The sequence below is a fragment of the Primulina tabacum genome, chromosome 3 (assembly GCF_025594145.1).
Source record: "Primulina tabacum isolate GXHZ01 chromosome 3, ASM2559414v2, whole genome shotgun sequence".
NCBI classification, from domain to species: domain Eukaryota; kingdom Viridiplantae; phylum Streptophyta; class Magnoliopsida; order Lamiales; family Gesneriaceae; genus Primulina; species Primulina tabacum.
Window position 1 is genome coordinate 5791660 of NC_134552.1, and position 14374 is coordinate 5806033.

The 14374-nt window shown below is 32.0% G+C and overlaps 3 protein-coding genes across 3 annotated transcripts; all 3 read right to left on the minus strand.

The window, feature by feature from the left end:
- Nucleotides 1-1721: 1721 nt before the first annotated feature.
- LOC142538870 (uncharacterized) lies at nt 1722-2346 on the minus strand. Its single transcript, XM_075644165.1, has one exon. It carries the CDS (start codon nt 2304-2306, stop codon nt 1812-1814), a length of 495 nt encoding a protein of 164 aa, XP_075500280.1. The 5' UTR covers nt 2307-2346; the 3' UTR covers nt 1722-1811.
- A 5965-nt stretch (nt 2347-8311) lies between these two features.
- Nucleotides 8312-10610, minus strand: LOC142539611 (pentatricopeptide repeat-containing protein At2g29760, chloroplastic-like). Its single transcript, XM_075645180.1, has one exon. It carries the CDS (start codon nt 10466-10468, stop codon nt 8480-8482), a length of 1989 nt encoding a protein of 662 aa, XP_075501295.1. The 5' UTR covers nt 10469-10610; the 3' UTR covers nt 8312-8479.
- A 1062-nt stretch (nt 10611-11672) lies between these two features.
- LOC142539612 (CASP-like protein ARALYDRAFT_485429) lies at nt 11673-13949 on the minus strand. Its single transcript, XM_075645181.1, has 3 exons — nt 13460-13949; nt 12141-12273; nt 11673-12055 (listed from the first exon to the last, which is right to left on the minus strand). The coding sequence occupies exons 1-3, from the start codon at nt 13588-13590 to the stop codon at nt 11864-11866; spliced, it is 456 nt and encodes a 151-aa protein (XP_075501296.1). The 5' UTR covers nt 13591-13949; the 3' UTR covers nt 11673-11863.
- Nucleotides 13950-14374: the final 425 nt, after the last annotated feature.

Sequence of the window (14374 nt, forward strand, 5' to 3'; positions counted from 1 at the left end):
AATCCAAAATATGCTATTTCGGAAATAATTTAACTATTTTCCCATTTAAAAAAACTGTGACTGGATTGTGACAACACGGACCTTGACGTTTTGTAAATTTTAGGGAAAAATTTCTCAGCCGCCAATTTTTATTTTTTATTTTAGTTGTATTATTTATAATTTGTATAATTTTAGGTTGCTGTATATATCAAACCTAGCCCTTTGAAGTGAATAATTAATTAGACATTGATTTGTTGAAAGCAGAGTCAACAGACACTTTGTTTTTTAATTTAATTTGAGCTTCAACTTGACTTTTTTGAATATGTCTATCATAAAACCGGTTAACTTGATTTATAGTTACAATATAAAATAATATGTTTTATATAAAAAAATAATATTTTTCATGAATCGAGTCAAAGATCCGTATCACATAATTTACCGTAAAACTCTCTCATATGAATTTTTTTGCAAACTGTTTTTGGATTTAATTTGAGGTCGAATCCATGAAATTTCATAACCATAATACAAGTAGAATAGCACATTTGGGAGTTCTCAAGTTATTGGGTAGTAGTACCTTCACCTAATGTAGCTATGCATCATGTGGTACATATTCTAAAGCCCTTTATATACCCAACCTATACTAATTCCCTACTAAAAAAAAGGAATTGACAACTGGAAATAAATACCACTTTATTATATTTTTCGTGCAATTTTTTAAATTACACTATGTTAGGATTCCAAATTCTTCTAACAGGTAACACCCAACCATCACATCGTTAAATAATACCAAAATTCAAAAAAACTTTCATCTAAAATTTTAAATCAACCAAAGTCAACACACATAAATAATCTTCCAAAGCATTATCCACTTACCAAAAGTACGTTATATATAATATATGAGTATGTTTATTGTGATACGGTCTCACGGATCTTTATTCGTGAGACGAGTCATCCATTCTCATGTTTATAATAAAAAGTAATATTTTTGACCCACTTACCAAAAGTACATTATATATATAATATATGAGTATGTTTATTGTGATACGGTCTTACGGATCTTTATTCGTGAGACGAGTCATCCATTCTCATGTTTATAATAAAAAGTAATATTTTTGACAAAAATAATAATACTTTTTCATGTGTAACTCAAATAAAATACATGTATCACAAAATTGATCAGTGAAACCGTCTCACATGAGTTTTTGTGTTATACGATTTGAAATATTTAACTCGAATAAGCATATATAAAAAATTAATTGTAAAGATAATCTAGATGACTTATCATGATGTTGATTTTATTGTATATAATGTTGGGAAGTAGTAATTTTTATAGTTGGGCCGGCGTTTATAAATGTCAGTCTCGCAAAGTCATAATACAAGCAGCGTATAAAACAAGGTCAAACAACAGGGCAATGAATTAAGCGGCTTATTTTATTTTTTAATCTCGATCAACTATTTAAAAAAAATGATATCCTCGAATATAATTCAAATATATTTGAAGATGTCATTTTCTTAAAAAAAAATTAACCAATATTATTTAACCAATTTTTCCGAATTAAACACACCTCTTCTTTGTCCCATCTCATATTCAAAGTTGATTCAAGTCAAATATGTATTCATTGAAATATTAAATGAAAAATGTCGAATTTAACTTTATATTTTAATGCTGGTTGTAAGTTAAATGTGCTAAAATATAGGTATTTAAGGTTGGATTAAAATTAAAGGATTCAACGAGGACCGAATTCGAGTAATTAATTATAACTTTGCGATCAATTCATCCAACACTAAATATTTACAAAATGAATATTCCTACCACTAATCTCAAAATACCCCTACTCAGGGATCGCGCTCAATTGCGCCGAGAACTTCCCACTACGCCTCCCGGCAGCGCGGCCGCCGCCAACATTCCGCCTCCTGGATCCGATATCTCCCATGCCCGACACCTTCCTCGACCTCACGCCACCACCATTCTCCTCGGAAAACAACAACACATTCCTCCGATGCCCGCATTTATCCCCACTCTTGGTCAGGGCAGAACTGGCTTTCACGGCCAACGCAGCCATGTCATCCGCCTGCAGCCTGCGCTGCAGCCGGCTCAACGGCAGCGCAAAGTATAGCTGACCCGGCTGCAGCTCCTCCTCTTCGCCAACCGCAGATACAACGCCGTCGAAATCCATCTCATCAGAACTACAAATGAAGCAAGATGGATTCTTCTGCAAGACGTAGGAGACCTTAACCGGGTGAGGGAACTCCTGTAATCTCCCATCGTACAATATCAATTTAGCAGTGGCCACAGAAGTCGCCTCGCAAGAACTGCATACACCCATCTTAAATTTCAACTTCTCTCTCTTTTCTGCACTTTTTTTTTTTGCGTGTTGAGGATAATGAGAGAGCATCGAGAACGCCTGTACATCTAAATAGAGAGTTGAGGGGTATTAGGGGAAGACTACATGTCAAGAAAATAAAGAAAGAATACAGGGTTTTCATTTTTAATAAATAATAATAATAATATATGTACCCATTTAATAATAATTCTACGATGACGTAGTTCATTATTTAAGATTTGATCTGAAAAAATTATACAACAAAATTATGCAATTTGAATAATTGAAAGAGAGCTGGAATGGATCCGTGTGATCTGAATATATTAAACAAAAACTTGTGTGAGATGATTTTACGAGTCATATTTTATGAGAAAGATCTCTTATCTGAGTCATCCATGAAAAAATATTAGTTTTATGCTAAAAGTATTATTTTTTATTGTGAATATCGGTAGGATTGACATATCTCACAGATAAAGATCGTGAGACTGTCTCACAAGATACCTACTCTTAAATGAATATTGTGGTAAATTATTTTTACAACTTGATGTTGTTTACATTATTATATTGTTATAAAAATAATTTACCACAATATTCATTTAAGAGTAGATCTCTTCTGAGACGGTCTCACAAATTTTTATCTGTGAGACATGTCAACCCTACCGATATTCACAATAAAAATTAATACTCTTAGCATAAAAAATAATATGTTTTCTTGGATGACCCAAATAAGAGATCTATCTCACGAATACGACCTGTGAGACCGTCTCACACAAGTTTTTGTCTAGATCCAATTGATTCATACAATTTTATTATATTTTTAAATTATTATTAAGATAACGATAATAAAATTATATTAAATACGTAATCTGTAGTGATAATATATGAATATTTAAAATAGATTAGAATGACATATATAAGTAAATCATATTAAAAGTATTAATTATCTAAAATTGATATTCTACTTTCGTAGAAACTAATCACTGTCACAATGTCAGATCACTAAGGGCATCAAATTTTATATATAGTATAATATAAATATAAATATCTAAAAAAAATACATGGGCAATTTTTTGAAATAATGCGTGAAAACAACTCTATATATATTAGGAGCAAATTTTAATCAATTAGATTACTAGCTAAAAACCCATATAAACAAAATTTATCGGCAATAAATAAATTACATTAAATTAAATTCCCGCGTGGAGTGGTATTATGGAAAATAATACAAAAACATAATAGTAATAATAATAATAATAAAAAGGAATCGGTGGGCGGGGAAGCCAACCTGTAAAGTTGGGCGTGACAGGTTGTACGTAGAGTAATCAGTGTATCGATACACGCGTCGCGTGTTTGTAAATTGAAAAACAAAAGAATAAAAAAATGATCTCAATGAGAATTGAACCAATAACATAAACCCCAGAAACAATGACTATATCATTTGAATTACATATAACTTGTATTAAAATTTTAACATTTTATTAATATATATAATTATTAGAACAGAAGATGACCCCAAATTTAATTATTCTAATATCTTAAATTTAATAAAATAGTATACATCAGTATCATCCACGTTTTTTTCGTCAAATCTACAGACAAATCGACTGGTAAAAAGCTTTTCTCTTGTCTTCTTCTTTCTTTCTTTGTTTCTTTTCCCCAGTGAAATGAGATTAGCATTTTCATATAATTTTTATTATATAAAACTAATTTATTCGAACAAACAAATTTATGATTAAAATTTGGGTGATCAACAAACCATCGAGTCACATGGTTCTCGAACTAACACAATAATCTACATACAACAACGGATCATGTGCGAGAAGTGTTGAAAAGTTAATCGAAATCATATGGTCAAACTAATAAATGCGAAGGTTGGGGATTGGCCGGCTTTAATGGTGGGCTCTCAATTTTATTTGCTTTATTTACCTAATGAAACCCTAAAGTTTTGCGGTTTGTTTCAACCTACCCGTGCAGGCAGGCAATGAACGGCCCGGATCACTCCACATGAGTGATCCGGGCCCATCTCCTTGTAAAATAAAAAAAAATTGGCTCGAAAAAATCCGAGCCGTTGGATCGATCCCTGCAGGCAGTGCCCGCAGGGGTAGGGTCGACCGAACCAAGTTTTGCTTTATACGGCAAAACAAATTTCGTGATCACATTTTAAGATAATCCCTCAAATTTAATTCCCATTATAACAAAATGGTGGGGGTACACGTTATTATTGGAACTTGGCCATTCAGCAATTCATAATTCTTTATTTCCAAAATGCCCACAACATGGCAAAGCTTCAAGATTAAGAATTAAATATATATATATATATATATATATATATATATATATATAATTTTTAATATAATTTTATTAGATTAAATTTTATTGGTATATATATATATATATATAATTTTTAATATAATTTTATTAGATTAAATTTTATTGGACCTTATGCAATCACATGATTCTTGCCCCTAGTATGGACCAGTAGCTTGTAGGAATTTTTTTTAATCTAAATTGTTTTTACTTATTTTTGTCCACAAATATAATAAAAGTTAAGACAGAAAAAATTTGTAGAATTATTTAGTGGTCAAATTAAAGGGTATTACATACTAGCTAGGGAGCTATGTTCGAATTTGTTTTTCTACTTTGTGGATAGTATTGGGAATGATCAATTATTAATTTCATTTTATTTTTATTATACAAGGTCGTGTTATCTAATAATATATTATTAATGTTAATTAGTTATATTTTATTTTAGATGTATAATATTTCAATGACTTACTTGTGGCCATTTTTTTATTGAAAATTTAACTAAATGTAATTTTAACAAACATATTTTTGAAAAATTAGTGATACATATATACGTTGTTGGATTTTATTTTGTTGGAATAAAAAAGAAATATAAGCAAATGAATCAAGAATCATAAAATTATTCGTGTCTAGGGCCGTAGCTAACCATCTAAAACTTGTGTGAGATGGTCTCACGAGTCGTATTTTGTGAGACAGATTTCTTATTTGGGTCATCCATGAAAAAATATTACTTTTTATGTTAAGGATATTACTTTTTATCGTGAATATCGATAGGATTGATATATCTTACATATAAATATTCGTGAGATCGTCTCATAAGAGACGGTCTCAAAACATGCACATAGCCACGTAGATAATATTTATTATATTTTTATTCACAATAATATATTAATTATTGGGTCATCAGACAAGACATGATATTTGTATTGGTAGTTTTTTGGACATGAGCATTCTCAACAAGAAGAAAAAGGTTCAATTGGGAATCAATTATACGATACAAGTTTGCGTGACTCACTGGCAAATCGACTCCAATATGAAATTTGTCCACCAAAAAATTGTTATACAAAGAAATTACCTATCGCATTAAATATTTAAAAACAAATATTAAATAAATATGTAGTTAAATGTTAAATATTTTAATTTATTTTTAAAATTCGAATTTTAATTTAATATATATTTAAAATATAAATTACATATAAATTTTTATATTGATTATATCATTTTATTTAATTTCATTTGTGATTTTTAGTTTTGTATTATTTTTTATATTAGTTCTCAATACTCTCAATCATATAATAAGTAAAAAATATTTTTTTATATAATATCACGTTTTTCAGCTTTTTTTAAAAAAAATCTTTGTGAATTTTGATATATCGATTGTCCATATTATTATTATTATGTATTTTAACTAAAACTTCAATATAAATATTTTTAAACATGTTTAGAAAAATAATTAAATTTTGTAATCAAAATTTATTCATTTGGTAAATGACAAAAATTTTGACCTTTTAAAATATTTTTTTTATTGTTTAAAATTTGCATAGATAAAATAATATACGATTTTATATATATATATATATATATATATATATATATATATATATTATTACAAACAGTTTCACTTATCTAAGATAAATAATTCAATTTGAAATAGTCGTCATATTAAATTATATAACATTTTTTATATAATATTTTTTGTAATAATATAAAAAATTTAAATACAATCATTATATTATATCAATAATTTTAATAATTATTCAAATAGCAATACTTAATCATTAATTAAATAAAATAATAACTAGTGTATCGCACCAAAATACTATTATACCATATAGTTGTGTTTGTGTGCATGCACGTATATTTTATATACACTATACATACATGAAACTCGCATGCTGGGTAATTAAAAATTAATATTATATTTTATATTTCCAAATCTGAGGCAATATTTAATAGCTGCGAAGCGTCCTTTTTGTCCAACAATTTCTGAATTTTTTTTTTGTTTTATTATTTTGGCACATTTCTCCGACAGATTAAACGTAAACCCATAGAATAACCTTAAATTACAAACATAATATGATGATGTCCGTTGAAATTAATTAAAAAAAGCAAAAATCTGTGTGAGACGATCTCACGTGCCATATTTTGTGAGACAGATCTCTTATTTAGGTTATACATAAAAAAATATTATTTTTTATGCTAAAATTATTACTTCTTATTGTGAGTATCGGTAGTGTTGAACCGTCTCACATATAAAGATTTGTGAAACCGTCTTACAAAAAACTCACTCTTAGAATAATTATCATCATAGAAAGTGGCGGGACAACATTATTTTTTAATTATAATCTCCAGCACCCATATCGAAGCTTCTCCGACATGAAATGTAAGTAAATATAAACCTTACTTTTAGTTAATTAATGCTATTATGATCGCATTATCAATATTATTAAATAATTATATATGGTTATGCATGTGCTTCAGATCCATTGAATAGAAATTAATAATCAAGCAATTCATCATTTTGAATTTCCCAAGTACTCGGGCTAAGATGTAGTACAATTAAATTTTAAATACTTAGTTTAAAATCTCTTTTTTTATTTGGCGCTTTAATTCATTTTATGATATATATAATCTCATCTTATAATATTTGACTGCAAATTTGTGATTAAAACATAACATTTGAGTTGTTAATTGACATTTGTGTCATGCTTAAGTATGCACAAAAAGCAGAGATTTCCAGTTATTTTATTCTCGGAGGTGAAAAGAGAATTCCTACTCCTACGTTTCGGCCTAAGTCAAAGGGAAAGCACGAGGGCTGGTTCAAGGCAAGTCGAATCATATCATAAGTCGAGGCCCTATTTCACTAATATAGGAAAGGTATTCCCCTCCTTTATTCAATCAATTCATTTATTTTTGAACCTTCGCCCCTACACACGCCGCGATCTCGATGGTGTTTTGGCTTTGATTTTGACCAAGAGAACGAGCTAGACACAAAAGGTATCACCGAAAGGGGTTCAGGCCAGAAATTGGAACACATTAATTCCGCTCGTTCCCGTCCTTCGCTTCAGGGCCTGTCCCTCGGTGTTGTCAGTACTCCATATTGTCGGGCAGCGAAGCTTACACTTGTTCACTAATTATGACGGTTCACCAGGGCCTCTTTCTTCCTCCCTTTTCTACTCACTGGTTGGGGTCCGGACCCCCACAAAAAGGGAGGGAGTCGACTGAACATCTCAGCCATTGGCGGAAATTTCGCGTGGTTTTAAAAAATTGGCTTACATAGCTAAAACTATTTATAATTTTTGATGGGTGTACAAGTGCTCGATCTTCAATTGTATTTTTAGCACACTTGATGGATGTACATTTGTGTGCCAATCGATGGTGTATGGATAAATAAATAACTTATAAAGACTTCAAAATTGTAAAAGGAAATTCTACAATTTAAAACCTTTTTGGACAACATATATTTTATGTATCATAATGTATAATCCACTAAACTTCATGTATCATGTAAAATATTGATCCTTCAGAATAATAATAATAATAGACACAAGATTTCTCCCTTCACTCTTCGGACCTCCGATTAGGGCTTGGTGATTGCAGGTGTTTTTCTACTTATTAAACAAAATTATACAATCCAATTCATATGTTTCACATCTAAATACAGACAACATTAAAACAATTCACCGCTAAACAAAAATATGCAATGCTTATAAAATTGGATTTCATTTTTTAAAAAATAGATTGATCCGGTTTAACCCAATTTTTATAAATAAAAATAACAAAAATCGAATTGAATAACCAATTTTTTAAATGGGACTTGTTTGATCCATTCCTCCATTCTGCATCCCCCAGCTGTAAATTTTAGCATTTGCTTACCAAGAATGTGTAAATAAGGCAACATTAAATTCGTACTGTTTGGATTTTAACTGATCCATCAATTGATTGAGCACATTGTATACAAGATCAGACGCTTCATGTTTCTTGTTGCCGACCATGAATTCAGAAATCCGGCCGCTGATTTCAATCGAGCTGACTGCTTCATGCTTTTGCACACCATAATCCTTCATTAGTTTCCACATCTTCTTCGTGTCATCCCATCGTTGAGCTTCGCAAAAAATATTTGACATGAGCACGTACAACCCCCCGGTGTAAGGTTCCAGCTCCAAAATCTGCTTTAATACTAGTTTTGCAAATAGAACATTTTTATGAATTCTGCAAGCACCAAGCAAAGCACCCCAAATAACTATATCCGGCCTTGTTTCCATTTTCCCAACCAGAGAGAAGGCCTCTTCAAGGCATCCTCCACGGCCAAGAATATCGATCATACATGCATAATGTTCAATATCATGATGTATTCTGTATACACGACTCATTTTATTAAAGAAATATCTGCCGATATCAATTAAGCCACAATGACAACAAGCAGAAAGCAAGCCATTGAAAGTTATTGCATCGGGCTGTATCCCAGAGGTTTCCATCATTTGGAAAAGTTGGATCGCTTTATATCCAAAGCCATGTAATGCAAGGGAACTGATCATTATATTCCACGAGACGATATTTTTCTCCGGCATGTTCAGAAAGACATCAAAAGCTAACTCTGTTGAACCACATTTCGCATATATGTCTACAAGGGAATTACACAAAGTGACAGTAGATTTTACCTCATTATCACGGCAATAGGCATGTAGTTTCTTTCCTGTAACCAAATCACCTAGTTGACCACAGGCCGAAAGGACACTAACTATGGTTGTTTCATCAGGAAGTACACCAGTATTACACATTTGGTAAAAGAGTTCTAATGATTTCTTGCATTGACCATTTTGGAGATAACATGAAATCATTGAATTCCAAGAAACCACATTTTTTACCGGCATTTGGTCAAAAACACTCTCAGCGAATTCAACAAATCCATGTTTAGCACATGCACTAACCATGGAAGTCCAAGAAACCACGTTTTTATCAACCATTCGCGTAAAAACTACTCCAGCCTTCAGCAAGTGCCCACACTTGGCATACATATCCAAAAGCGCGTTTTGCACATAAACATCAATATTGACCCTATTAATCTCAATATACCAATGAATAAACCTCCCCAGCTTCACATCGTAAATTCTCGAGCAAAGCGAGAGGAAACTAACAAGAGTATGCCCATTAGGCTCGAAGCCTGCATCCCTCATCTCATGGAAAAGACAAAATGCTTCATTCCAATTACCCATTTTCGCATATCCACCAATAACGGAGTTCCATGACACTAAATTTCTGATCTCAATGCCGTCAAAGACTTTCCTGGCACACCCAATCTTCCCACAACAAACGTACAAATTGATTAAGCCATTTTGCACAAATACATAAGCTTCAGAAAACCCCAATTTTAAAGCAAGCGCATGAACCAAAACCCCTTCCAGGTATGACTTCTGAACAGCACACGCTTTCAGTACAAAAGGAAAGGTAAACTCGTTCGGAAAAATCCCAGAATTGACCATTTGTCCGTAAAGAGAGAGAGCCTTTTCCGACTGTTGGCCATTCAAAGAGACCCTTATTAATATGTTATACATGTATCGATTCCGTTGGGGCATTTTCCCGAACAGGTAGTGCGCATATTGAAGATCACCGAAAGGATCCACGGCGCAGAACGAAATAAGTTTGCTGAGAGTGATGATTTCGTGTGTCAGACCTCGGAGGATTATTTGGCCGTGAATAGCTTTCAGTTGGCTCATGGAAGAGCATTTTTCAACGACAGAATGGAGCAAATGGTGAGAAGAAGAAGAGGGAGCGTAGGAAGTGGCGGTGGTGTATAGAAAAGGGGGAGGGTGGAGATTATGGCGCGAGACAACGGTCAAACGCTTGGGAAATTTGAGCATTATTTTTGCTCATTTGGACCGGCTTTCATCCTTCCTTTGATTGGAACAGAATTGAGAGCAATCACTTTCTTCGTTCAAGAAATATGATCTTAGGAAAATTCAAAATTACGTGTTCAAAATCTATAAATTGTAACGAAATCCTAAACTAGAATAATTTTTTAGTAATAGAAATTATACCTCCAAATTCTATATCTTGAAAACCTCCCATTTATATATCTTGAAAAACTTCACAGAATTTTTTATACATACATTTATGTTCAGTTCATGGTAAAAGGGAATTTCAAATTCCACTGCGTTATCGCATCGAAAATCATATTGTACCGAAAATTTTCATAAATACAATATTTTTCAATACAATTCCAAAAATTCATTATTTTTTCTAACCCCTAATCTTGAATACATTTATAAAAGGTAACACATATAATTACCACTCTGACCGGAAAGTACACATATAGCATTATTATTATTATTGACGGTAAAAGGGAAGATTAATTAGAGGTGTCAAAATGCAACACGACCCGTCAATCCGACACGATCCAACACGAAAAAAATCAGGTTCGGGTTGGTGTTTTTCGGGTTCGGGTTGGGTTGGTTCGGGTTAGTGCCAAATTAGACGGGTTTCGGGTTGAGTCGGGTTGGGTCGCGGGTTGACCCGAAAACTTTTATTTTTTGAAAATATTATCTATATTTTTATATATTGTATGTTTGAACGAAATTTATAGTATATTTATATGATAAATTTTCATCATTTAATATTTATTTTGTATATTTTTTATTTTTTTAACAATTGTTTATTTGATTTAGTAAATATATTTTAATTTTCTACGATTAAACTTTCAAATTTCAATTGGAAATTTTGTTATTATGTGTTTAAATTAAAATATTATTATTATTTTTTTATATTTTCGAATTTTTTTCATTAATTTTTTTTAAAAAATAAATAAAATTCGGGTTAGGCGGGTTGAGTCGGATTAGACGGGTTCGTGTTCGGATTTGGGGTTTTCGGGTTGCATCGGGTTCGGGTTGGGAAAAAAATAAAAAAATTTCGCGGATTGACCAGAAACCCGACCCATCCGATTTGATTGACACCCCTAAGATTAATGAAATTTTGTAATCATTTCCATGTAAATTGTACACCAGGGTCTCAAGTTACAAATACACCGATAATTGAAAGTGCCTCATAAAATAATAAAACAAGAATTCAACTCCAATTTCACTTTCTACATCTGTTTCTTTCCGAAGTATAAATTTCATCTATGAAAAAATCAACCAAAAATAAAAATTGCCTACAATGAACAACACTGAAATTTGACATGTATAATCAACAACAAAAAAATCACTGCATGCCTAACCCGGATGCCGTAAAAATGGAAAACGTAAGGTGTAAAAGTTGAGCTATAGAGAAGGAAGAAGCCAAAGATTGAAGAGAGATGAGGCAAACAGCAGAAACCATGACAAGAATGCCATTGCAGCAGACAGTTGATATCGTGTGCATAACTTCAGGCCGCAAAAGCCACCAGCAGAAAGAAAAAGATTGGTAACACTGGCTGTTGAACAAGATGCACCCAGCGATAGAAACGATAGAACCTACAGAAAATTGTTTATTTTTTTTGCATGTTATGGTGTTGTTTTTGTTAGTTGCAAAAATGTGTTTGATGAGGCTTTTAGTTACCCAATCTCCCATGAGAACAATGACGAGTATGCCAACTTGATTAGGTGTGCGTTTGAAGAAAGCAAAGTATATATCTACGACAGCCAAAGTCAAGCTCCATGGAATCGTTAAGCCCATGATAGTAACCAAGAAGCTGCAAGTAGAAAATTTTATCAGAAATATGTGAAAAAGCAATCACATGTGCAAGAACAATACAGAAGCAATTCATTATATTAACAAACGTGTAGTGGACAATGCAGCAGCTAAGAATCATGTAAAAAATTACATTAAATCAGCTATAGATTGCCTAGTAGATAAGATCCAACTTTTATGTCTATTTCTGTACCTAGTCTTCTTTAACTTATTACCTCTTTAAAGGTTGTTTACTGACTAAACCAAATTTCCCATGTCGAATCATCATTTCTCTCTTGTCAAATCCTATTTGTCTCCTAATGTAGAAAACAGTTCCATCCATGAGAGCCTATTAAATGTATGAGAAAACCACTCTAAATAACTGCATTTTCCCAGACTCGACCTTCCCATCACAAGACACAGAACAGTCCTTGATATGGATCATGAAAAACTAATAATGCATATTTGTTCTTCATCCATTTATCAATGTTTAGGTGTCACCTTCACTTATCATCAAAAGTAAAAGCATGCACGTAATCCCTCCTCGTCTTTAAATGAAGTCAAATAACACCGAGATGAGTCACAGATGAGCAGAATCATCAGCAAAACTAGAACTTTGGATGCGACATATTTACCGATCCTTTTGCATAACACTGGTGTAACTATGGAGCACAGCACTCTCTCCTAAGTCCCAAGAATCATAATATAATCCACCACGAACTCCAAACACAATTATCCTCCATATGTACAACTTACCAAACTCCATAGCAAAACCACAAGTTGCGTTTAACATATTAAAATGCAACTCGTTGATCTCCCTTCCTAATTTTAAAAAGTTGTAATATTTATTTATTCTATTACACGCATCTGATTCTGGATTTTAGTAATGCCCACTCAAAAATGTCAAACAATAGATGTTATGTGTTAACCACTCACAACCACCAATAATTAATAAAGGAAGATAGGATAAAGTTTGTTACGATGGAATCCGTGTGATCCCTTTGCCCCGTTGACGATCGACCCAAGTTTACACCGTCATAAATACAAAACAAGCAATCGAATGCTAAAAAGAAAACAAAAAAAGAAGGGTTGTTGTAATCGATTTACAAATAATCAGTATCCAATAATCTACAAGAAAAGCAGTAAAAATAAATTATTCATTACTCAGATTTATATATAAAAGAATGTAACATAAGATGTAGAATTACCAGAAAGCAGTGTAACTGTAGAACTCAACATCTAAACACATGAAAAGCAATGAAGCGACAGCAAAAATGGCTTGTCCCAATCTCAAGGCCAAGCTCGCGCTTGTCCCCAGAGAACCCGGCAATTCTTCCATCCGAACCAATCATAATAATCCCTTTTCCTATGTTTTCAGATATATAACTCGTATCGATCGCAGAGCTTCCTCGATCATGGATTCATGGCCATTCAATTCCTTCCACCGGCCACGCCACGTTTCCCATCAAAAGAGAATAAGGGATTAAAGGAAAAAAAAATGAAAGCAAATTCTTTGGGATTTAAAGGTAAAATGTTCGGAACAAAAAAAAAGAGAAAATCTTCTTCCTGCGTGGATTTGAAGATGGAATGGCAATACAAATGGTGAAGAGTGGACGGAGGAATAGGAAATGAAGAGTTGGGTAGAAGACTTATTCTATATTCTTTTCAGTGAGTAATATAAATAGATTTCATTTAATTTAATGTTATTTACTATCTTAACTTTATTTTAAAATTTTAATCAAAGTTTCCTAATGTGTTTTTATCAATAATATAACGTCACAACCGCTAAAGTTGTCAGATTATATATTAATTATTACTATAATTTTTTTTAAGGTATCGTCGTGTATGCATGAGTGTGTTATCTTCGGAATCAAATATTCTGTTTTATTCTGTGTTATATATTTTGCTATACAAATACGTGTGTGTCTATATATATATATATATATATATATATAATTGACCATTAATATTCATTGTTTCAGTTTGACAAGTAAATTATTATGAGTAGGTCTCTTGTGACACGATTTTAAACTTTATCTGTGAGATGGATCATACCTATCGATATTCACAATAAAAAATAATACTCTTAATATAAAAAGTAATAGTTTTTCATGAATGAGTCA